At 47.0% G+C, this 25,636-nt stretch overlaps 1 protein-coding gene across 2 annotated transcripts in view; it reads right to left on the minus strand.

Moving 5' to 3' along the window:
• The window catches only part of PLA2G12B (phospholipase A2 group XIIB), a 164,749-nt gene extending 139,566 nt beyond the window's left edge, over window positions 1–25,183 (minus strand). For both annotated transcript variants that reach the window (XM_069610526.1, XM_069610525.1), the window contains exon 1: window positions 24,860–25,183. In XM_069610526.1, the coding sequence (XP_069466627.1) occupies window positions 24,860–25,091 (232 nt within the window). In that variant the 5' untranslated portion in view covers window positions 25,092–25,183. The remainder of the gene's footprint in view (window positions 1–24,859) is intronic.
• Window positions 25,184–25,636: the final 453 nt, after the last annotated feature.

Here is a 25,636-nt window from a genome sequence, read left to right on the forward strand (position 1 = left end):
TTGAGTGGTCCTTGTTTATGTAACAGCCTATTTGAAGGTAGTAACACAGCATTGTCTTATATCCCCCTCTGTTCACACATAACATTGTTTTACTCGCCCTTATGAAAGGACAGGGTTCCATATCTTGTCACACCACAGTCAGAAATGTTGCCATATTTGTTTCAGTATCATGTGTGGAGAAGTTTGGTTCGCTATTTTATCAGCTATGCATGAAACCTGATACTACTGGCAAACTAGACTTTCCGGCAGTTACTGAAATGCTGCGTGAGAAGCAGAAGACTTTTCCTGCCTTGGACATTTTTGTTAGTCTTGGCCATAGACCTCTCTGATTTGAGAGCACCCTCTGGCCAGATAGATGGGACATTTCCCCCACCATGGGCCTGACAGCCTCGCTCTGATTCGCCTTAGTAATATTCTGGAAGTTAGCTACACAAGGTATTGTATCTCAGTGGGGCTGATTGCAAAACTTCCCACCCACAGCGTTTTCACTCACATACCTTAGACGCCCCAACTCCAGAGAAACAGACTCTGAATCAGGCTCGGACTGGCCTATATGGCAATAGGCCCATAGTCGAACCAAAAATGCAAAATGCTCGTGTGGGGCAGTTTTTTTGGTCAAAGTGGGCCAGTTTGATGAGTTACTTCCCTGCGACTAGTAGTTTTGACCAGTGTTGCTGAATAAATATTCTTTAAAATGCAACATTTGCATCACATTTGATCAAAAACTGCCCCTTGGGTACTATTCAAACAGTGTCACAAAAGGAATGAATTGTCATTTGCAGCTGTGGGCCACTTTTTCATTGGTGTCCGAGACAATTGTATGGCCCAGTCCGGCCCTGCTCTGAATATGCTCTCTTGTGTAGAAGAAAACTTTTGATGTGTTTCCCTGAAACACTGACCATGTTGGTAAACTATTTTTCTAGCCGTCGGCCTCAGGAATAGTGTTAGTGTGCTCTATTCACACTGGATCTCTGTACATATCAGTAATGTCTGATTTGAGACTGAGGCAATGGTTCACAAGGAAAACAACTCTGGAAAAATAAAGAATACTTAAAAATGAAGAGGTAAACATAACTTGTATTTTAAAAAAACGAAAAATAAAGAAAGCAAAACTATCCCAACTTTAATTTTTAAGTCAAGAAAAACATAAAAAAGATCAACACCAAAAGGAAGTCCTAGATGGCATCAGTATGGTTAAGAGCAGGAGAGGAGGGCTTGAAAAGTTATTGGATGATATGGGGTTCCCCCCATTTTGAAGGTGTACCTACAACACTGGAAATAGGTGAGTGCAAGTAATGTGGTAGTGGTTTCAGATGGGGGTGGTATGGTGCAGTTACCTTGGCATTAGTAAATCAATAAGAAAACAAACACATTTTTTAAACAAATACATACATTTTCACAGAATTTGTTTTTTTCAGAAAAAACAACAATAATTATTTTAGCTATTTTTATTTTCTTCATTCAAAGGGGGTCATCACAAGTTGGGCGGTATTCCTGCAGTAATTCTGCCGGGATACCAACCATCGCAAAAAGCATTACCGCAACTCGGTTTCCGGCGCTATTTGCACCGGATTCCGAGTTGCGACAAGACTTTAAATTCCTATTTTATTCAGAGTCCACAGGACTCTATGGGGCATTTTCGGCGCATTTACCGTGGCGCACACTGCGCCACAGTACATGTGTCGAAAATGGGCGGAAAGTCGGGAGATTCACCTCCAGCAGCTGGAGATAAATCTCCCAACTTTGCGCCCAAACTCAGGATTGGGTGAAGCGGTAATGAGATTGTAATAGCGTTAACGCTGCATTTTTACCACTCCGCCCAACTCGTGATGAGGCCCAAAATGTCTTTATTCTTTCTGTTCACATTACTTTCAACTTAATTTTACTTATTTTAAACTCTTTGTTTTACTGCACCATGTTAAGTCTTGGTTATTTAAGTGATTTTTTTAACATAGAGCAGGGGCAAACATGTCTTCCCTTCTGCCCTCCTTACATACGCTCCCATCTCTAAGAAGAGGCAGCGTGGGATTTACACACAAAAAGCATCCACATACGAACGAAGGGACCTCACATATGTTTGCCTGTTCAATTCTTTCCCACTGAGTGGATGGTTGCTAGAGGGAATTAAGGGTTTTCCTTTCAACTTCGCCAAGTCCAAAGAGCACATTATCCAGGACAGACGTTACTGGCGCCTATGCAGGTACGACTTTTGCCTGTTTATGCGTTGTGTCTATTCACCTTTAGGGTAATTGTGACTCCCTTGTTACACTCAGTACCAAATGTCAACTTTTGCATTACAGAACAGTAAAAATGACAATACAACATTTTTCAACAAAGAGACATCCTTAAAACCTTAACACACATTATACTAATAAAATATCATATACATAAAACATAACATTCATTACCATTAATGAAATACAGCCATTCAAGCCCTTACCCACTCTTAGATCAGCATCATTTTAACTATTGTCGAAATATGTAATGGAGCGGCTACCGCCGTCAGCGGTTCTGCATAGTAAAGCATAGATCAAAACTGGTCCGATTTGTAGCCCCCACACTTTTTGACGTGAATCGATCATAGCCCCTAGCATGCAACCTTTTTTGTCCAGCACAGCTAGTCAAGATGTGCCTACTAGACTCAATCTCTGCCCCACAGATTCGGCACATTCTCAGCTCTCTGGATTCCTTAATCCAGGCCCCTGTCACCTAACGTAAGTAGAGAGCAAAGCGCCGTAAAGATAAACTACAATATTTCGTGATAACTACTGGGTTTACGCCAAGGAAAACTCTACTTAATGAACTCAGAGTATCGTTTATGTGATGTCAATATGTCAATGATCTTCCAACCTGATCCCACAGCAACGATCGCTTCCTCAGTTCAAACAGAAATACCCCTGATTGCAACATATCGGGCCTCATTACACGTTATGCAGTAAACCATGGTGCTATTAGCACCATGGTTGCCGCCGGTACCATACCGGTACCAACATGGAGAAAAGGGGAATTACCACCCCATTCCAAGGTTGGTGGGGCGGTAATTCCCCCTTTTCCCATGGCACCTTCCCCATTCCCATTTTTGCCCCATAGGGCTCAATGGGAATCGGGAAGGAGCTAATTACGGCACTGCAAATTGCGGTACCGTAATTAGCACCAAGGTCCCTTTGCGGGTCCCAACTTTAACGGCTGGTCTACACCAGCCGTTAAGGTCGGGTCCCTCAAAGGAACCTCGTAGTAAGGCGGTAAGGGTTTAACGGTACCGGTGCCCTTACCGGTACCGGTAAACGCTTACCGCCTACCGTCTAATGAGGCCCATCCTCTACTTGTTTTTTTTTTTTTCCAAAGTATTTTATTGGTTTTGTGGCAAAGGTGAAGCAATTCAAACTTACAGATTAAAACAAACAAAGAGAATAACAACTTAAACAACAATAGTCTTCGTATGATGTAACATGTGGGGTTCGAGATGGTGGTTCAGACAAAGTTTTCACTTCTCAGGAAGTGGAGGGGAACAGTTTCAGGGGACATCTACATTGTGTTAATGCAAGGAATCTGTTACTACAAAACACTACGGGTGCTCAGGGGGGCTTATGGTCTGCGCCGAAGTACATATCCCTCAGAAGAGCCTTCCAGGAGTCAAGAGTGCCGCTTGTAGCGTCCCCACTGGATGTGGTTCCTTCCTGCCAGGCTCTGGTTTCTGCGGCTGTCCATCTCGCCATTTCGTTTAACCAACGTTCGTGCCTGGGGCCTGCGGGTGTCTTCCAGGCCATCGCTATGGTTCTTTTAACAAGTATACATGAAATGTCCATTAACTTCACAAGGTGTTTGAGTTTGCTTGGTCTGGGGTATGTACCTAGCAGGCATTCTCCGGGTGACCAGTCGTACCTCTCCATTCCGGCGTCTCTACAGGACTGCTTAGCTTTTGACCAGAGTGTCATCACTTTAGTGCAGGTCCAGAACATGTGGATCATGTCTGCCCTGTCGTTCCCGCACCATGGGCACACCGGTGAGACCTTCCCGTTGAACGAGGCAACTCTGTGGGGAGTCATGTAGGTCCGATAAAGGACATTCAGCTGTATTTGGCCAAATCTGGAGTTTCTTGACACTTTCTTGGGGTATATTAATGCTCTTTCCCATTCCTTATCAGTGAGTGGGGCTACGAGATCTGCTTCCCATTTCTCCCTCAGCGCCGCTCCCTTAGGGTTAGGTTTGTCGATGAGCTTGTTGTACAACCTGGAGACCGGTCTCCATCCATCGGAGAGGTCATACATTTCCTGTAGCAAAGGGTCAGGGGTGGGTTCCTCTGGCCAGGAGTGCCACTGCTTCTTGGCAGTTTGTTTGAGCCTATGGTACCAGAGAAACTGGCCTTTGGATAGTCCTTCGATGACTTGTATCGACTCAAAGTCCCTGAACTCTCCTCCTTCAAACAGGTCTCCCCACGTATGTATACCAGCTTCCTCCCACCTCCTTGCTATGGGGAGGTCTGCCTCCGTTTTGCACACGTCTACCATTATGGGGTTGTCTGGGGAGTACGGGTGTTGCACCTTCCTGATGTAGTAAGTCCTGGCCCATATCTGTCTGCCAAGCTCCACAACTAAAGGGGTTTCCAAGGAGCGGCGGAGGGGGTTCCATAGGGTTTCTTTAGGAATTAGGTTGGTGTAAGGTTGCTTCAGTAGCCCCAGTTCAGCTGAAGGTTCGTCTGATAGCCACTTCGTGATGTGACTGAGCTGGGCAGCCAGGTAATAGAGCTGGAGATCTGGGAGTTTTATTCCACCTTCTTTATGTGGCAGGGTTAACGTGGCTAGTGTTAGTTTGTGCCTGTGGGGCCCCCACAAAAAGTCCTTAATGATGGCCTCCAATTTCTTGAAGAAGGGAGGCCGTACGTAGTGGCAAATGTTCACAAAGAAGTACAAGAAACGGGGGAGGATTATCATCTTGGCAATCGCCGCCCTCCCCACCATTGCCAGTGGGAGTTTGGACCAAAATTTTATAGATCGCCGGAGGTTGGTGATAGCGACTTCTGTGTTGTGCTCATGTGTGAGCTGCGGGGTGTGGCCGACATTGATCCCCAAGTACCTGAACTTCTCGGGTTGCCATTTTATCCCTATATTTGGGAGGTCTTCTGCTAAAACGTCTCTCAATCCGGCTAGGGGGAATGCTGAGGATTTGTGTCTGCTAAATTGGATTCCAGAGTATTTCGCGTAGTTGTCGAGTACCTCCAGTGTTGTCGGTGCGTTGAACTCGGGGTCTTTTAAGTACAGAAGGACGTCATCTGCGTACAATGATATTATGTTATAAGCGTTGCCCACCTTAATGCCGGCGTCGAAGAGCTGTTGACGGAAGTATATGGCAATCGGTTCCAGTCCCAGTATATACAGCATGGGCGAAAGTGGGCATTCCTGTCTCGTGCCTCTCTGTATTTCCCAGGGTTCCGAGACTATTCCGCCTGTCTTGACCCTGGCCACTGGAGAATTGTAGAGAACCTGGACCCATCTGATGAAGCCATTTCCAAAGCCAAAGCCCCTCAAGACCTCCACTAGCCACTCCCAGTAGATGGAGTCGAAGGCCTTGATGGCGTCAAGCGACAATATCGGTAGGTCTTCCTCGGAATCGTAGGTTTGGGCCATGATGTGTTGAAGCCTCCTCAGATTAGCTGTGGTGTTGCGCCCTGGAACAAATCCGTTCTGATCGTCGTGAATTATAGATCCCACCACTTTAGCAAGTCTGCCAACCAGTATTGATGTGAGGATCTTGCTATCGTAATTGAGCATGGCCAGAGGTCGGTATGAGTCACAATCAGTGGGCAGTTTGTGGGGCTTAAGCATGGGGATGATTATAGTTTCTCTCATGGTGTTGGGGAGGATCCCGTTTGCGTAAGCTTCCTGGTAGACTTCGTGTAGGATGGGGGTGAGGATGGCTTCGTATGTTTTATAAAATTCCGGCGGAAGTCCGTCGCTGCCAGGGGTCTTGTTGGTAGCAAGCAATCTGATAGCCCCTCTTACATCGTCGAGAGTAATTTCCATGTCCAGTTCTGTTCTCTGTTCGCTGGATATTTGGGGTAGACCAATCTCTTCCAGGGTATCTATTATTTCTGTGGTGGGTGTCCGGGCTTCATGTGCGTATAGTTTTGAGTAGAACTCAGCGAATGCTTTGTTGATCCCCATTTGTGTCCTGTCGGATACGCCTTCTGCGTCTATTATTTCCGTTGGTAGGTGTTTAGGGTGCTCTCTTCTGCACAACCAGGCCAGCAGCCTACCTGGTTTGTCTGATTCTTTGTGGGATCGGGCGGTGTGCGTGGCAAAGTCGAATTTTTCCAACCTGTCCCAGGACAGCTGACATTTTTCACGGGCTACTTTCAGTTTCGTTTCGACCTCTGGGGAGGCGTCAGAAGTGGTCTCCAGGCGAGTAATCTCTGATTCTTGGGCCTCAAGTGACGTCTTTAATTGCCTGCGGGTGCCACCAGCTCTTGATATAATTTCTCCTCTGGTAACCACCTTCATGGCTTCCCACAGTGTGCTCCAGGTGGACACCGATCCTTTGTTGATTTCGACGTACTCCTCTAGTCTCTCGGCAAGGTCTTCTCTGAACTGTGGGTCCTCTAATGTCGCAGAAGGCATCCTCCACATGGGGATCGGGGATCTGGGTCCCCTCTGCCGCCATTGCATGGTTAACGGAGAGTGGTCGGAGATAGATCTCCCCAGGTACTCTGTGGCTATCGCCAGCGGGACCTGGTCCCGGTCAATGAAAAAATAATCTATTCTTGTATGGACGCTGTGTGGGGCTGAGTAATGTGAGTAGGTCCTGTCAGCTGGGTGTTGTATCCTCCAGATGTCCACCAGATTGAGTTGGTCGAGTGTCTCCGCCATAGTGCGGGTTGCGGGATTGCTCGGTTGGGGGGGAGGGAGTGATCTGTCCATAGCTGTATCCATGACACAATTAAAGTCTCCTCCCCATATGAAGGTTTGGCCTCGATGGTGTGCCAGCTTGGGACTCAGTGCACTGAGGTATGACGGGATTCCATGTTGTGGAAAGTATGTGTTAGCCAAGCAGATCGAGGTCTGTTCTATAGTTCCCCACATTATTACGTATCTTCCGTCCTTGTCAGATTCGCATCCGTGTAACTGGAAAGGCACATTCGGGTTTACCCATATTAGCACACCCCTCGCGTATTTGGAGTATGGGGATCCTCTCACAGTCCCTTCCCAGCGGTCTGCTAATTTGGACAGAGCGTCCTCGGTGAGGTGTGTCTCCTGTAGCATCGCAATCGAGACTTTCTTCCTCCTAAGATAAGACTGTATGCGGTTCCTCCTGAGGTACGAGCCCATTCCCCTCACGTTCCATGTCATCACGTTGAGTTGTGATGCCATTGGTTCAGTGTTCTGGGTTTGGGTGAGGCACAATCACGATGGCCTGGTACGACATCAAGGCGTGGTTGGTGGGCTGTAGGCGATTGATTCGTCAATTCCTGGAGCGTATCTTGTGACCATCTCTATTTTTTCAAGCATCAATGGGAGGAAGACTGTAAAACTAACAAAACTAATAACATAACACAAACTGGTGCGCCCAGCGACTACAACACTGTCGCGGTGCTCAGGCGCTCCCGCGCCGTCTGAACCCATCCGGGAATCGGGCGCGAGTTGGGTCGGGCAGAAAAGAACGAACTAGCCCTGTTGGATTTTTCGCTGGGGGCGGGGCTGCTGCGAGACGGCGAGGCCGAACGAGGGTCGTTTCCATACGATATACTGTTAATTGGATTACCTTCTTGGGTCCGGCTGTTTATGCTTCATGTGTGGGTGGTGTGAAAGGTCCCTGGGGTCCAGTCTTCCTCCCTCGGGGTTCAGTCTTCCTCCCCTAGGTTGTCCCCGCTGTCAGCGAGGTTATTGTCTTCTAGCCACATGTTGGCTGCTTCCGGGTTTTTGAGAAATATTGCTCGCCCTTTGTGGATGACTTTTAGGCGGGACGGGTACAGCAACCTATATTTGAGGTTCAGTTGACGGAGCCTTGCTTTAATCAGAACAAACGAGTTCCACTCCCTCTGCACTTTCTGGGTATAGTCAGGGTATATAGAAATCTTAGAGTCGCCCTGTACTATAGGGCCTGTTTCCCTGGAGTGTCTTAATATAGTTTCTCTGTCTTGGAAATTTAGTATCTTAGCTATTATTGGCCGTGGATGCGAGCCAGGGGGAGGTCGTTTCTGGAGGGACCTGTGAGCCCTTTCCACCGCAAATCCCTGAGTCAGCTTGCCGGCCCCAATCTCTTGTAGCAGCAGGGTTTCGACATAGGACGTGGTATTCAGGCCTTCATTTCCCTCCGGGATGCCCAGGATCCTGATGTTCCCCCGTGTAGCCCGACCTTCGGCTTCCTCTGCGCTTTCTTCTAGGAATGCGACCTTCCTTTTCAGGTTCGAGACTTCGGATTGTAGGGCTGCAGTGGCCCCGGACTTTTCCTCTGTTGAATTCTCCATGGCCGTCACCCTCTCCGTTAAGTTGCGGGCATCCTGGCGAATGAGTTGTATGTCTATTTTGAACTCATCTATCTTGGAGTCTAAATGAGTCTTTAATGAGGCAGTAGCGTCCATTATCTGGGAGTGATTATCGTTGGGCTCCGTCTCGTACGAGCGAGTGATTTCAGTGGAGCCAGCCCTGGCTTGGGTGGGAGTCTTTGCCCGGGCTGAGACGAAGGAGTCCATGGTGGCAGCTGTAGTTTTATTTTTGGCGGTCATGTTGGAGGCGCAATAGCAGTTGCCCTGGAGCTCTGAAGCTGGTGGGGTGGGAGTGAGGGCCACTCGCTTATGTGGCCTGGAATGGGGTTCTAGAGTGGACTGTGCCCCGAGAGTTTATTATTGCCAGTCCGGGGGCAGCTCTCTGGTGCTGTGTGTTCCACTGTACGTTCGAATGATTCAGCCGCTGCCTTGGCGCCTATGTCGCTGCCCCTGGACTCGGGCGTGTTGGTGTTGGAGCGCTTAGAGCTCAGCCGTGGGCCGCAACCAGAGGGCAGGAGTTGTCACCCCTTGATGTGTGAGCCTAATTGGGTGGCCCAGCCGCAGAGTTAATGCAGGCTGTAGCTGGGGGGGGTGACAGGGGCCGCACTCACGGTTGTTTCGTGGTTTGACGCACCTCGTCCCCCAGGGCTCCACCGTCGCAGCTTTCCGTGTCGTTTCTGGTTTCTGAGGCGGAATCCGATCCTTCGGGTAAGGCGGCGGATCACAGTGACCCAGCGGCTGTTGCTCCTCTGACTCTGCTACCCGGTGGCGGCCTCGTTGAAGTTGGATGTGGGCAGAGGCTAGTGGTGCCGCCGTGTGATCTCGTCCTCGGGATGTGTGCCGTGCTTTTTGTGTAGGTCGCCGGCGCTTAATGTCGGCCGGGGCAGTCCTGCGCGGCGATGGGGAGGAAGGGCAAGAGTCTGGTGCGGACTGCGGTCGGATGTTGCGTGGAGACCCTCTCCGCCGTCCCCGGGATGTGCGTTGTGCAGCAGTGGAGCGGAGCTCCGAGGATACAGCAGCTCTCGCGTATTGTGCGAGGTTCCGGCGCGTAGTGTCGACCGGAGCAGTCCTGCGTGTTGAAGGGGGAGAAGGGCGAGGGTCTGGTGCCGACCGCAGTCGGATGTCGCAAGGAGGCCAGCTCCGCTGTAGTACGCCTCCTCAGTGCTCCCAGCCGTCATCACGTCCCAAGAGTGTGCCGGTGGGGGTGCTCCGCACGGAGGCCCCGCTAGGCTGTGTGGGGCGCCATCTTGGGTCCAGGCACGGCAGGGGGAGGGAGCGCATTCCAGGGCCTGCGCTACCGTCCAGAGGGCCGGAGATTCCGACCCCTCGAGCAGGTTTTGTGCGGGATCGCCTCTCGCACCAATGCATGCTTCTCAGCGGGCTGCTGTTCCACTTAAGCCGGAGAAAAAGGATTCGGAAACGGCGTCTCGGCCGGAGCTCGGCGGATCAGCCTCTGCACGCCATCGGCTCCAGGCCACACCCCCCCATCCTCTACTTGGCGGCCAATGTCTCTTAAATGGCTCAGAACTATATTCGGCAAACTATGATTAGTTACGTTGCCTGGTCTAAACTTGTGTTGCGCCCCCAACATCTGCAAAAATGGGTTAGTAGTTGCCCCAGACTTTCCCTCCAGGATCTTCATATATGTCACAACCGCGGGTTCCTGGCGGTTGTGGAACAGGTGGAAACATGGCCGCCATCGTACTGTGCCGCCACGTATCCTCCCTAGACGTCATTTGACAGTCTAGTCTTTTCCAAGATGGCTGCCGCCAAGTGTATTTACCATCCCACACTCGGCGGCTCGGCGCGTTGCAACTCTCGTTCTTTCCCTTGTTGCCTACGCTCCGTTGTGATTTCCCTTGGCGCTGTTCCGCCCTTCCTTCCTTGTTTTTTCTACCTTTTCCCTGTCTGCCTGCTTTGCCTTCCCGGGTCCTTCTGATACTTGCCTTTCTGTTTCGCCCCCGTTCCTGCTTCACTTTCGCGTTCTGCCATTCCTTCCAGTACCTTTCATTCTGCTACCTGCACCTTCCTGCCTTATCAGTGCCTGGATTCATCAGACCTGCTGCGCTGTTTTAGCGCTCCTTTTCATTGTTCCCGGACCGCTGGGATTACCATCCGGAGGGGGTTTTGTGCCGCAAGGCTTTTCCCCTGCTTCGTGTTGCCTGTCACGGAGGGGAATCTTTGTTGATTTCGTTCGAAGTCACAGTGGCTTCCTTCCGAGGCCGGCCTTACCTACTTAAGAAGAGCAAGACACACGTTTGTCGCACATGCCAGGAGAAGTTGACTACTCATCTACATCAGGTGAGGAGGAGGGGGAGCTTGGAGACACTCTGTGTTTGAGTGGAGAGGAAGACATAACTGATAAGTCGGATAACCTACCTACACAGTCTAATATACTTGATAATATATAATCGGGTGCACCTCATCTTCCAGAGGGTAGCAATCTAGGTCAGACCCAACTCCATCTTCAGAGCTTCAACTGACACGGATTTAGGAACCCCCACAATTGACCTCGGGAGCTGTCCCTCGATGGTGCTCCACCATTTAGTATTGACACCCAGCATAGATGCAACACCATACAAAAAAGGAGGGATGGCAGATGTACAGATATATTATACACTTCGAGGAGGCCTTCAATAGACTCACCTCCCCTAGTTTTTATAAAATGTCCCCAAACCTGCCAGTTGTGTATCAACTTATTAACCACAGGGCCCCCAACAGTAGTCTGGAAAGGTATTCCAGGGAATGTAGATCTCAAGTAGATGTAATTCTTAACTTGGTGCAGTGTAGTGCCATCTAAGTACCATCTGTATCTCACAGTCTTTTTTTCCTTGCACTGAACTTGTAATGTCTTAGTCTTTTGTAAATGTATTTTGTATACAATATTTATTTGGAATACTGCGCAAGGGCATTTATGGAGTTTTGTAAACCCCAGGGGGTGATCAAGTAAAACTATGTCATCCGTGTAACCCATCCAAGAGATGGGTACGCTCCCCAAGCGCGTATTATGGTTGCCACATTGGGCCAAACACCTCCCCATGTCTGCCATATAGAGGTTGAGCAACAGGGGTACTAAAATGCACCCCTGTTTCAATCCTCTATTAGTGGCAACTGGTGCAGTCATAGCACCTTCCTGGGAGACTCGAACAGACACAAATGTGTCAGTATACAAAAGACGTATGAGATACAGCAATTGTGGGTTGATTTGCCAAGCGGCTAATTTATTCCACAGTTGAACACGATCCACAGAATTAAATGCTGCAGTATAGTCGACAACCCACATATAGAGCGCCCCATCCAAGCCATAATAGGCATCAGCGAAACCCAGCTGCAGGGCACACATGGCTAGCACTATGGAGCATCCTCTCCTAAAGCCAAGGTGTTAAGGCTGAAGGATATGCTGTTTATCTGCCCACTCTTCCAACAGCTTTCATAGGATGATATCAAATACTTTGCTGCTAGAATCAAGCATGGCTAGCAATCGATAATTCCGTGGATCGTTATATGAGCCTTTTTTATGGACAGGAATTAAAGTTGACAATCGCCAACTTTCTGGAATGATGCCACTATCCATTATAGCGTATGTATGTTCTTTGAGGGGAAATTAGCTATAGCGATCGCCATACAATAAGAGGATTTCCCATCCATATCATACCATTTGGCATCCAACAGTGAGCGTAAACCAATACAAACCCCACTTTTCAGGCAGCCTCTGCCATTAAAAAGTGCATTCTGAGTCAAAACCCTACATGCGTCCAATACAATGTCTGTGGTGAGCCATGTTTTATTGTAGCAAAATGACATCTACAGTAGTAAGGGCCACAATACCCTGAATATTGGAGGCAAAAGAATTATAGCCCTGAGTGTTCCAGACTAGCAGCAAGCAATACTTACTGATGGCCTCATTTCAATATTGACACACTACTTGAACCGGCTGCCAAACAACCGTGCCCCTCTGACCACCACCATACATTTGCTTAGGTTGGGCTCTGTGAGTGATAAAACCCTTAGGCTGATTATGTCCTAAATTGCCAACTTCCCTCATATGGTAATTAGTTTCGGTCAGTGCACTCTCCAGCCAGCCACCCTTGCTAACCTGGACCTCAAAGCCCAAATGATTTATTTCCCTGGCTGCCACCAGGGAGACAAAAGGCGCAATAGCCCAGTTCGTAGTACTAGGTATGGTGGGCAAGTCCACTGTTTCTATGTCACAGGATCTTCGAATGTGTAAGCCCTTCATTTGTTGAAATAAAGTCATTAAATTCGTTTGATTAAAAAATGGACTGTCGTCTGCAGGGTCCAATTCCTCAATTCTTAGGGTTCGTTCCCCTCCATCCTTAATAAATGCACACTCCTTATTGCTCTTACTGGACGCAAGTATTAAGTGGTTCCTCCCAACGCTAGTGCTCTTATTGGGAACCAATCAAGCATTCAACAGCATGTGTCATAACTGTTGAATGCTTGATTGGTCCACATATAAGATGGAGTCTAGATTCCATGCCCGCCTCATTTTGTGTGTATTACATTCCCAAGGGGACCTATAATGGTTTCCCTGCCTTATTAGGCTGCATCGGGACACAAGATTACGTTGGCATGAGAAATTGTGCCGGGAGCATCGCCGTGTCATGCATACACATTGCTTGACATGGTAAATACTAACCCTTATCAAACCATCCCTGACCTTGTGAAAATACTGGGGGGGGACTGTGTATGGTGCACCCTATGTTAGCATCAGCAACTGTTCCTGCTCTAGCAGGCCTAGCTGTTGCAGTTGATGTTCATAAGGCTTAAAGAACGGGATTGAAGATACTTGCAGAGGACAATTTTTCTGCCGCTCTTCAGAGATATTTTGCAGGGGTGCCAACCTAGGGTAAACCTGCTCTTGCAGCTGTGTAGGGGCAGGCACAGTGTTCCCAGAAATTGTAGCCATTTATCAAGAGTTCGAGAAAACACGCCGCAGGTACATTTTGCCAGCAGATGTATAACACTGTTCCCCACTCATTGCTACATTACGCGGTTCACTGGATTTACTTTCCAAACTTGGCTGGCCTTGATTCACTGAAGGGGTGGGCACAGGCAGTATACTAGACAAGTCTTTAGCGGCTGGGATGACTTCAGTTTTTCCCCGCCTCTGCCTTCGACCACCTTTAACCTTATTTAATGCACTCAACTAGTTTTTTTACTCACTGAAGTCGGTTGTTTGATATACGTCGCTTTGGCTCAGAAGTGGAAATAGCCGCGACTTGTGTAGGACCATGAGCTTCAGCCCGAGGAGTGGATGATGAAATAGTCAATGGTGAATCCAATATGGAGTACTCCTGAACAGTTTATGGTCATTGCATCAAATTCCTTGCATCTAAATACAATAGCATTTTTTAGAAAATGTGCAACAAAAGCATTTTATTTTGTTTTGTTTTTTTGTGAGTAGGGGGTCCCCCACCAAAGCCCCGTTTTTTACTCTTTAAAATCCACTTGAACAAAATACAACCCCTTACCCCCCAAAAACATGCATTCGATGCAGATTTTTTAGATGGAAAAAATTAGATGGAATGGCATTAGAGGCAATGCCCAGATACCCTCCTGAACACATACAAATTCTGTCTTCTTAACTTCTTTCTGATTAATTGAAGGTAGACTTAGGGAAGAATTCACACGATTGGCCAGTATAACATCTACAACCAATGCCAACACACATTTTTAATTCCCTTTGCTCACAGGCAATCGTGGAACACAGTCCAAATATTGCGTTCACAGTAATAGCAATAGAACTTAAAGTGGGCGCAATTGACATTTCGTGGGCTTCTACTAATTGTTCACTGGAGGTGGATAATGTCGTGCGGGTCAAAGTGCTGTCAACCCCTGCAGAAATTCCAGTCAGGTCAGGGCTGGCAGAAAGTTTAGTTGCCCTTATGCCAGAAAGAGCATTGTCACATCATATTGGTTTACCCAATGACCTCCTGCTTAAGTCTAGACACATGTTTAAAAGTGAATTATTATTGTCGGTCACCTTAACCTTTTAACTGCCATGGGTTTTCCCCCCCAAGTGCCAAGGCCTTTTTTGGTGATTTTGGTATTTCGCCATTCAATGCCTTTTAACGTGTTCTGTTTCATTAACCCCTTAAGTGCCAAGGACGAGGTATCTCGTCGTTGGCAACAGGGTGGTAATCCCAAGGACGAGATACCTCGCCCTTGGCACTCAAGGCCACCAGGATGCTGTTGGCGACAATTTTTATAATTTGCTGCGGTTTGGATTGCTTAACAGGAGGGAAATAGTCAGTGATCTTTTGCAGTTACAGCGATTTGTTTAACCTGGGCTTTTGCCACGGGAGTCGGCAGTGGGGCTGAGGATGTACCTTCACCCTCCATACTCTTAGCAGTTAGCGCCAGTTTGGCTAATTTCGTTTTAGTGCAGCACTTCACCGTCTGGGACCCGCGTTTATGCTGCTGCAAACCTTTGGGTTAATGCACGTAACCGAGGGTTCCATCCTACGGACCCAGCGAATTAACTAGCCGCACAGGTTGTATCAGACGCTCCACAAGGCACAAGGGTAATGGAAGCGGGGAGGGGAAGCAATAGGAAATGTAATGCTATAAAAAGTCTATCAGTATAGCTACCGGTTGCCAGAGCTGCAATGTCTAACGGCACCTACCGCCCTCCCAGAGCCGCCACAGACCACCACAGACCATTTGCCACACCGCACCGTACGAGGAATGAGTTTATGTAAGATTCAATGCAGACTCCTCCTCAGTGACTGAAGAGAGCAAAGACAGACTGTTTTCCAGCATTAGGTCCCACAGCCACCACAGACCCCTCGCCACAAGCAACTCCGCTTGCAGATTCTTCAGTAGACTCAATTTTACAACTGGACTGACATGACAGGCTGGCGTGAGACTATAACATTCTCAATTTCAGTCACCCTGACACCTCCACAGTTCGCTTTAACTGGTGGCAAGTCATTGTCACAAGCTGTGTCAGTTATGCAGCCTTTTGCAATGCGGCTTTGCACAACTTTGGCCGGCCAAATGTTTCATTTCACTTTCTTCTTCCTAAATCTGCAGCTGAGGCTGCCTCTGAGGCTCAGAGCTAACCTGGATTCTTGCGCTCTGTCCATCTTCCCCCCACTTCCCAGAAACTCTGAGGGATGAATTATGAGTTCCCGCTCTCAATGGAATTACCAGCAGGATCAGACAAGACTGAGCTGTGCGTCTATGCCCAACTCCAGAGAAAAAGCATCTCAAACTACCATCACAATCGCATTATGTTGTTTAGATTTGAGTAAGTATTCCTGAATGCTACTTTGGCACCGGGGAGGACTTTCAGCCTTATATGTCCTATATTAGATCATTTTGCGAAACTAATAGACCTCTTTTTCTTTTCTTTTTTTCTCCTCTAGTATCGGAGTAGAATTGACGCAGCTGAATAGTATCTGAAGCAACCAATTGGTATTTAGTATTTACTTTTCTGATAAGAGACATCATCATAAATTATAGACCCTTGTTGTGTGCATCTGTATGATACCTTTGCAAGAGAAAAATATGTACTAGCCGATCTGTTATATTTCTAATTTTACTCCTTAATTCTCCCTTTTTTAAGTAGCTAAGTAGCACCTCAATGGTGTTTTGAGTGATTAAACTTGTGAAGGATAGTGACATGAATGTGGAGAGTGAGTTAAAAGTGACCTATTTCTGATTTATTTGGTCACTAGGTATGTGCATCTTATGAAAATTAAACACATTTTGTTCTAATTAAATGCTGAGGCTCTGCCCATTTGTTTTCTGGGATTAACAGATTGATAGTAATGTTGAGTGTTTGAGTAAACCTTTTGTAAATTATACAGTACCTTAGGGACTGTTCCTATTTATCCGTATATGAGTCCCACTGTGAGGGTTTCTCTAATGAATTACCAGGGATTCCCCCCTCCCTCCCCCTCATATAGATGCTTTACTATTTCTCTGCCGGACATTCCAGAATATCCTCTAGAGTTGGAAAGACTCTTCTTACAATTAATCTATGAATTTAAGGTGAGCTACTGTCCAACCAGAACCCTTCTTGACAGTACCTATTTTTTTTTGAGAATTTTTCCATAACATCCAGCTTCAGACAGCCCATGTACATTGAGACCTCCTTTAAAGTACGTCTATATAGGAAATGTCTATTCAAGCTAATTCAGGGGATGGTGTGTATGTTTACATGAGTACCTTTGCTGTTAATAGAACGCTCAAACCATGGCTTTAGGTCAATTTAAGTAAGGCTCTAAAATAAAAAAAAAATCAAGGCAATTGAGAACATGATAGTGTAGAGGGATTTAAGAAAGCCCCGCTGGCTTTACAAGAATCATATGTCATTCAATGACTCCTACATTCAAAAAAACATTGATGAGCTGTTCCTGTCACACTTCTGAATGAAGGACAGGCGAGACGATGTAACAGCACAGTGTCGCAGGCCACCAAGGAACCATACAAAGCAGTTTTGATTTGTATGAATCGAATGTAGACAGAGCGGATCCAGAAGGCTATTAGAATCTAGACTTGTCTGGGGGTGTCGCACATCACACTGCTTCAAGAACTTGGATGGAGGGGCAAGTTGCAGAACCGAGCATACAGTAGCTGAGAGTGATTGAATGGTCTTCAAATCCCACCTTGAGGATATCGAGACCTCTCTCTCGGTTAAGGCGTGAGGCTATTTAATGTACCACTTGCTCACAGCCCTTCTTGAGCGGGGCAGGAATGGGACCTTTGTCGGCCGTTGGCTCAACAACTGAACAGACCTTTGAGAAAAGGTTTTCAGAAACTGGAAGTCGGGCCTGTGTTATCAGGAACTGCAGAGTTGAGCTTGGTAGAGTCAGTTGAGGTTCCCTTGACCCTTGGAGTCAGTGCGTCTTTCCTAATGATGCTTGTCTTATCATAAGCCAACTTTGCCACGTTATCACATGATTTCTGGAATGACTCCATGGAGGGATGATAAGAGTCAGAATGTAGAAGCTTGCTTTTAGCAGAAGATAGCCATTCGAGTCCAGCCGTGGCGGTATTGATTGTACATTCCCTGCATTTTCTCAGAAGGCGACTACGTGGAAGCATGGTCTGGAGGTTTTATAAGTAAAAGGTTGCCCTGAGTGAATGGCTTCTCCACACTGATCTTGCCTTCTATGCAATCCTTTCACTACAGAATCAGATCAAAAGAAAGCCAGAGGTTGAGTTGTCTTTCGACAAAGGTTTAGTGAAAGAGATAGGGCCCAGTTTCAAAGACCTATGGGTCACAGGAAGCGAGAAAAATTTTTTAATAATGGGGAAATGGTACATTATACTGCACATTTTCTGTGAAAAATAGCGTACCGAGTCAGATAGCTTGCAATCTGTTATCCAACAGATGCAAGTTACCAACAGTGCACAGGAGCATTTTTGAACGTATTTTCATGATGCCTTTCCCGACAACATATGCCAGTATAAAAAACATTGTAACCCTGGCTGTGGCCATACATTTCCATGCCGGCAGCACCAGAACACTTATTCACACACACACACACACATTCAGGGCCCGATTACAAGCTCTATATAAATTAAGAAAAGTTTATTTCCGTCACGGAATGACACTTTCCTTATTTTACATGGAGCTCAGAAGCAGAGCCGTGACGCACTCATATCGCTTCTTCCAATCATTCACTCGGCACCCACCAGAACACAAACTCACGCAGATACAATCTGTCAATCACACGCACGCACCCTTTACAACTAAAATCTCACACACACATATACACCCACAAATACACATTTTTATTTTTTTATTTTAATAGTTTGCCTGGGCCACCTTCTCTTGAACTTCCCTCCTCCTCCAGATGTCATCATGTTGGGGGAAGAGGGTCAAGGGTCTGGAGACATCCGGTGCCTTCATAAAGAAAGAAAATAAACGATTTTGTGTTGAAGCCCGAAGGCTCCCCTAACACATGACATGGAAGCCTCTTGGCTGCAGGCCTCCATGTTATGGGCTGGCGGAGCTCTATGGCTTCCATCTATTATTTCCATTATGGTTCAGTCCTTAACAGAAATATTTTCTTTATGAAGTCAGAATGACTTCAAAAAGAAACCATTTCTTTTTGAAGTAACAGGGCTCCCCTAAATCCAATGGTGTGTGTATGTGTGAGTGTATGGTGAAAGGGTGCACAATTAAATGTATAGGTGGCTGCCTGTGTGAGTGTATAGTGAAAGGGTGCACACTTAAATGTATAGGTGGCTGCATGTGTGAGTGGATAGTGAAAGGGTGCACACTTAAATGTATGGGTGGCTGCCTGGGTGTGCCTGTTTGGTGAAAGTGTACACACTTAAATGTCTGGCTGGCTGGGTGCTTCAGTTTGTGTGTATGGTGAATGGTGTGTGCTTGTGTTCAGGGGCGCAAGGAAACCTACATTTCCAGGGGGTGCTAACACTTCAAATGTTGGAAGAGGTGCTAACTTCACGGGTGGTGGGGGAGGGCCAAACGTATGTGTGTGGGGCACCTAACTTCTTTATGCATTCTAATGAGACTATTCTAGTGCAGCGTTAATGTTACACGCAGTTAACTCTCTCCTTTAAGTCTAAAAGCAGGCACTTAGGGACTGCTTTGAGAATAAGTGGTTTCCTGTCCCCTCTCTAGACTTCCAATCACTTCCCTGGCATGCAAGTACTAAACCCACATCAAGATTTCAATTGCCTAAAGAATTATGCATTTGAATGCAGGTACTAACAGTGAAATCTTTATGTTACTAATTACTGGGTTTTTGTGTGGCCTTTGTTAACAGCGAAACCCAGGTGCCGTTCAACATCTAGTCCTGGTCTGTCTGACAACAGCTCTGTAGGTCAGCCATGTCGAGTCAACACAGCCCAAAATGTCTACGGGAGGGGCTCGGAGGATTGCTGAAGCCCAGCCAGCTCAATTGTCTTGCGCCACTACTTGTGTTTAATCCCTTGGTTACTTATTGGTAATCTTCCTTACTCATAGCCCTATTCTACCTCATCCCAGTACTTGTGTATGAGGCACTTTGACTCATACACAAGTACTGGGATGAGGTAAAGGGACATGGTATTTCACGCCTAGAAACACTTGTGTACAGGCGGGTTATAAATGCCATATCATATCATGGAGGAAATGTCTGGCTTAGTTACCTGTAATCTTCATCACTCCTAGACCCACTCTTCCTCATCCCAGTACTTATCTATGAGGCACGGAGCCTCATACGTAAGCGCTGGGACAAGGAAAAGGGACATTGAGGTCATTCTGGGCCGAGAAGCTGATTTTGGAGGTTGGGGCAGAGGGTGCGAGGGAGAGGAGATGTGTGGGTGGGGTGGGGCGAGGATTGTGCGATAAATCATAATGGTCATCCATGTCCAGGCTAAGCAGGCATGATATGTGGTATTAGTGGCTAGAGAGGCATTTTGGTGCAGCCAGTCTAGTCATTTCCTAGTTTGCCTTGACTTATTTTTAACTGGGCATATCTGATAAAGCAGTCCTGCTAATTACATGGCTATACTGATATTTGGGATTGCCAGTCTACCTGTTTCTTACTGCTCATTGTATATTTTTCTGGGCATCTGTGATAAAATAACCATGATAAGTTAATTTAAATGTTTTTAGACTCTTTGCAAATGCAAATACTACATTTGCATTGTCATAGAGTGAGTTAAAACCACTTGCTCCCTAAGGCGAATGCACTTTTTTGCTAGTTTTCTAAAAGGGGCCCAGAGGGTTCAAAATATGAAGGGGGGTACCGCCCTCATGCCCCCTATGGGCAAACCCCCACTGCAGCACAGTACTTTACATTGACATAAGATAATCTGTTCAGGATCACAGTATCGTCTGATGGCAAAGCCGTATTCTGAGCCTTTGGATCTCTGGTTCCACGGTCTCCAATGTGGCTAACTGTCCTATCTCACAATGAATGCACAGAATGTCCCTGCTGCTAAACAACTCTCAATTGGAAGGAAAGTTCTAGACCTGCACTGTACTGGTGCTATATTAGTTTTAGTAATTAGTGCTTTCTCGTCTACGTACATTGCTCTGTAGCATACTAGGTGTTAGTATCTCAGTTGGGGAAAAGGCTGACTCAACCTCACTGTGATTTGGTACTGTGATCTGGCATGTGAACACAGATTTCTCCCGGCTCTTTACACGCTGAGCTTTCTTCTAAACCATCATTCCACTTCCATGCATCAATAGGCATTTCACTGTCAGCTATTGCACAGTGTATATTCCCCCAAAGAGAGTTGAGAACACTGCATGAGCTGTGCTGTTTCCTTTGCATTCATCAGCCAGCTGAGGATCGTTCCCAGGGTAGGGGCCCTTTGCTCTCCATAAGGCCTCTGGGAGTTGGGAAATATGGGGTGAGGGTATGATATGATATGGTATTTGTAACGCGCCTATACACAAGTGTTTCAAGGCGCGACAGGTAAATGGCATGGTATCCCTCTATTGTACACTGTGAGTGGGATAGGGTGCCTACCATTCCCGCAGGTTCCAACGCCCCATGTTCCATGCATTTCTAAGCATTGAATGCTCTTGACACTCAGTTAGGTTTCAACTTCAGGCCTCAAGGGTCGGATCCATGAGGGTTTTCAGGATACCCCTCATTAATATTCAGGAGATAAATTTGCATGGAGGGAAATGTATGCAAATGTTTCCTCATGAATATTAATGAGGGATATCCTGTGGACCTGTCAGGATTCCAGCCCTCGGGGCCTGGAGTTGGTGGACAACAATGCCGGCTAGAGGGTTCCAGGCCAGGGCTTGCTGACGTTTATAGGACCCCAGAATTCCTTGCAGGTGAGGGCTGGGAGTGTATTTCAAGTGGCGGGCCATCTGAAAGCCTCATTTTACATTACAAGACCTATTTCAGGGATGGCAGCACATGCACATTTCTTTTTAGGGCACTGTAGGGCAAACAGGAGTCCAAAGTGGTCTGTCGCGCGCATTCTGTGGGACCTGGACAGCAGCAAGTCCCCCCAGGGGGCCAGAACAGATTGTCTACTGCTTATATTTTCTATTAATGCAGTCACCTTAATCCTTTTTTCCATTAAAAATAGTAATCTAATCCCTTCTTAAAGAGTCTGCACCCCACCCCCCCGGATATCCTTCAGGCCCCCTCATGAGGGGGTCTGAAGGATATCCCCCCCAGTTTGAAGACCACTGCCTTAGAGGGAATAAGCCTTTGCTCTCAGTTTCCTGCATCACACGGCCCATAAAGAACATGCATTTCCCTAAAGGTCAGTTTAGAACCAACGGTTAAAGAAATCTAAATTTAGAGTTGGGTACTATCGGGCAATAAGGAGCCGGAAGTTGGGATGATTTCACTTTTTAAAAAGAGAAATCTATAATTTCTGCCGCTGTATGAGTGGAGTTTGGACTAGTTTGGGGCGATTCCACGTTCCTGCAAGTGGTGTTCTAGGGAGTCTCCAGTAGCTTATTGAAAATGCACAGTAAATTAGCAGGTGATCATGGAAGATGAGCTCTGAGGAATTAAGCACACCGACCTTAAAAATAAAAGATTAGGTAGTATGCTGGTTACTCGCTCCCAGCCTGCTCGTGCTCTGCCTGGGCCCTTATTGCTAAGTTTCCGAGGTCTCAGCAAAGTGATAATGGCCCCAGAATGTGGTCTTGAATAGCTGTCTGGCACGCAGAGGTCAGGAGGGTAGTGCAAAAGGGGTACGTGCAAAAGGCACCCCAATATCATATGCCTTCTGTCAAATCCCGGCATTCAGTGCCTTGCACAGGCTGCATGCAGCCTGGTGTGAAGTTGTTATAGCGCGGCGCGCTCAGCAGCCGCTCTATGTGACGTGGAAGATGTTTTTTTTAAAACCTCTTAGTATGACTTAGCGTGGGTCATGATCGGCCTTCTGTGAATTCGAGCTGTGATTATCAGGAGCAAATTTTAGGAAAAAATGACACGTTTTGCATCCTGTGAGATGTACGAAATACGTTTATGACTATTACCCCACTGGCAGATTTGCAGGAAACTACAGGGAGCCTACATCAGCCAGTTTCAAAGGGGGTGAGTAAGCGGAATATGGAGTCGGCGCCTGGATAATATTTACAAACACAAGTTGTGTCCAATTAAGCACACAATTGCTACCTGCAGTGGACAGCTGGCATAATGGTGGAGGTCCCACTACGAATCATTGAAATGACTTATAAAGACATGGATTGCAGGATGTAGGAGGGGCCATGACGGTCAAATGCAATGGAGCCATTTGTCAGAATGGTCACGTGCTAGACCAGGTGATGAGTTCAGGATGTGGTGCTCTTTGGTTTAAATAAAGCCAAGAGTGTGAAACTGATGAATTCACAAGATGCTCACAAATGATATTGGTGGAGGGGCTGTGGTGGTGCACTGGGCTGTGCTAAAATAGACAGATCACTTAGGAATCGATAGGTTTTTCACAAACCTTAAAATGTCATGATGGTGCTAAACCAAAGGTTTTTGCAGGCGAGGCGCAAATGTCCGGCGGAAACCTAAATCCTGTTTCATGCCATGACGGCAAATACAATGACAATCTCCCGCATCAGAAGAATATCTTACACACTAACGCTCGTCGTTAGCACTTTGTTCCCAATCTCGGAGATTTTAAAATAAAATATGAGCCCAATGGTGTCCGTTTAGTACACAGAATAAAATGTACCAACCTTTATGCCATAAGAATGCCGCAGGTCACCTCAGAGCTGCGTGTCCATAGAGGACCTCCGTCTGCGGCCTCGTACCTCCCCATGAAACTCCTCAGTGACTTGCAATATCCTTATAATGCACAGCTGGGGTAGTGCAACCCAAAATGGGGTCATAGTGAGATGGGATAAAGACAGGAGAAAGGGTGCATCGGAGTCATACTACCATTATATGACATACCCCCTCACATATATATATATATATATATATGGTGTAAGGGGGGGTCTTAAAAAAAAAAGAAAGGTTGGCATATTCAGCCACCGTAATTGTGAGGGAGACATTTTGGGCCATTACCCTGTGACTTGGCCATTGCAGCACTTCTCAGTAGGCTTTAACATGTGTGATAAGCCGTCCCAGCACCTCTCCGCAGCAGTGTTCTACTTGCACCAGTACAGTGGGAGTACTAGCCAGCGGCCTTGTACATTTGTACTACAGCAGTAACAGTACTTCTCAGCAGCGCTGCCATACTTATGATAAAAAACGAAATACATTTCTGAGCAGGTATTATGCTTGTAATGGGACGTTGCCAGCCTTTCTCAGACAGGCCCTATGCTTCCGATGGCAGTACTTGCCAGCCGGTCTCAGTGACAGAAGTGTACCTAAAAAGGGGGGGAACTGTGACTCCGACGGGGGACACAGTAGGAAGGAAGGGAGCAACGTGCAACATATTTTTCAAGGGTTCCAGTCAGTTGCAGTCATGCTGGTTGACAGCCAATTGAGTTGAAACAGATTTCAGTTTAGCGGTAACTGATTTTCGGTGGTAAAGTGGGGAAGTGCGCTTTAACTTCACAAAGAACAGTTCCGCAGTGGTGAAAATCGTTGCAAAAAGTAGTGGAGTTGTTAACAGTAAAAAAAATAAAAAATAAAAAAAAGTAGTGTAACATCTCTCCCGACAGTTCCCGCTCACTTCGACCACTGGGCGGTCTTCTATTTCTGTGGTTAATTGGGACAATGCCAGTAGTTCTTAGTAAGGCTGCTGCTATCAAGTGTCGACTTGCTATAACTGCAATATAGCAGCGGCAGCAGCTCTTCTAAGCAGCCTCGTTATAAAACAGAAAAGTATTAGCACTTCTCTCTGGGATGTGGCAACACGTGCATTTGGACAGAAGCAGCACTTTCCAGCTGGGCTTCTGTACTTCGGGCGGGATAGTTGTTGAATTCACAAAAGGACCTGGCTGGCTATCAATGTGATAGGGTTTTTTTGCCCTCTATCACCAGCCAGTAAAATAAATCATTACATTTATCATTTACCTACATTTTACCTCGTATTACTAAATTTAGCAGCAAAGTCAGTGTATGAGGAGGTCATAGCTCTCAACCATTTATGTCGCAAAGGCGGGTGAAAACACCCGATTTTATTTTTGGCGGAAGAGAGGCCCATTGAAATTATTGGCCGTGCAGGAGGCTTGGCGGGTGAGTCAGCTGTTTACAAGGCGGGTGACACCAGGGGTGGACTGGCCTATAGGGAACTCTGGAGATTTCCCGGTGGGCCTCTGCACCCTGGGCCTCTTTTGTGTGGTATTTTTAAATTTTATCATAGGAAAAGCATTGGGTTTGCTAAAAATGTGTCATATGGGGCCACTTTTAACATTATTTCCAGGGCCTCTTTCAGTTCCCAGTCCACCCCTGGGTGACACCCGCCAAAAGCGTGTGAGTTGAGAGCTATGGGAGGTGCAACGCACAATAAGCTACTCACCATATCTGCACCTGTACTGACAGACACCGTTTCGCCCACCCAGCAGTTCCAAGAAAGAGTCGAAGTACCCATTGACAGCCTCAAACCCGTCCCGAACGCTTCCAAGGCCCCAGTCCCCCGTGGAGGTTTCCTCCGAGGCAGCTGGGGTGAGGGGACCGGGCGTTGGGTCTTCTGTGGCCCTTCCTGAGCCCAGCGCGAGGCACAACACCAGGATTCTGAAAACAAGCGCCATCTTTGCACAGTCAAGATCCGCTGGGCTCTGGCACAGCACTGCAGACCAGCAGGATTGTGCGCGGCATTGAGGAGAGCACTCGCCTTGTACTATCTCTGTCGGGTGGACTTTACACGCTGCTGTGTAAAGAGCTGAGGTCACACAATAATAATAATAAAACGGCGGCCAAAGGTCGGACAGAGTGGCACCATGACCAATGCTAGCTAGAGTTTAAAAACTGCCCGGCTGATGAGTCATTTATAAAGAGTTAATTGACTCCAAAACGAGCTGCTGTAAAGCCAGTAGTTGTGTCTTTTGCATTGGGGAACATTTGCTCGATTCACGCAAACAGACAAAGGGAGATGGGAGATATTAATTTGTTTTAACTTGAATTTGTATTGTCATTTTTCTAAAAGGTTCCAAACATCTTACAGTTCCCAAAATCCACACCCGTTTAAACTAACCCAACCCTCCATCGCCCCCCCTCTGAGCCCACCCTATAAGGGGAAAGAAGACAGTGGTTAGACATCAGAATAGGTGGATGAATGAATACAAATGTGAGGGCG

The sequence above is a fragment of the Ambystoma mexicanum genome, chromosome 8 (assembly GCF_040938575.1).
Source record: "Ambystoma mexicanum isolate Mex_15411 chromosome 8, UKY_AmexF1_1, whole genome shotgun sequence".
NCBI classification, from domain to species: Eukaryota; Metazoa; Chordata; class Amphibia; order Caudata; family Ambystomatidae; genus Ambystoma; species Ambystoma mexicanum.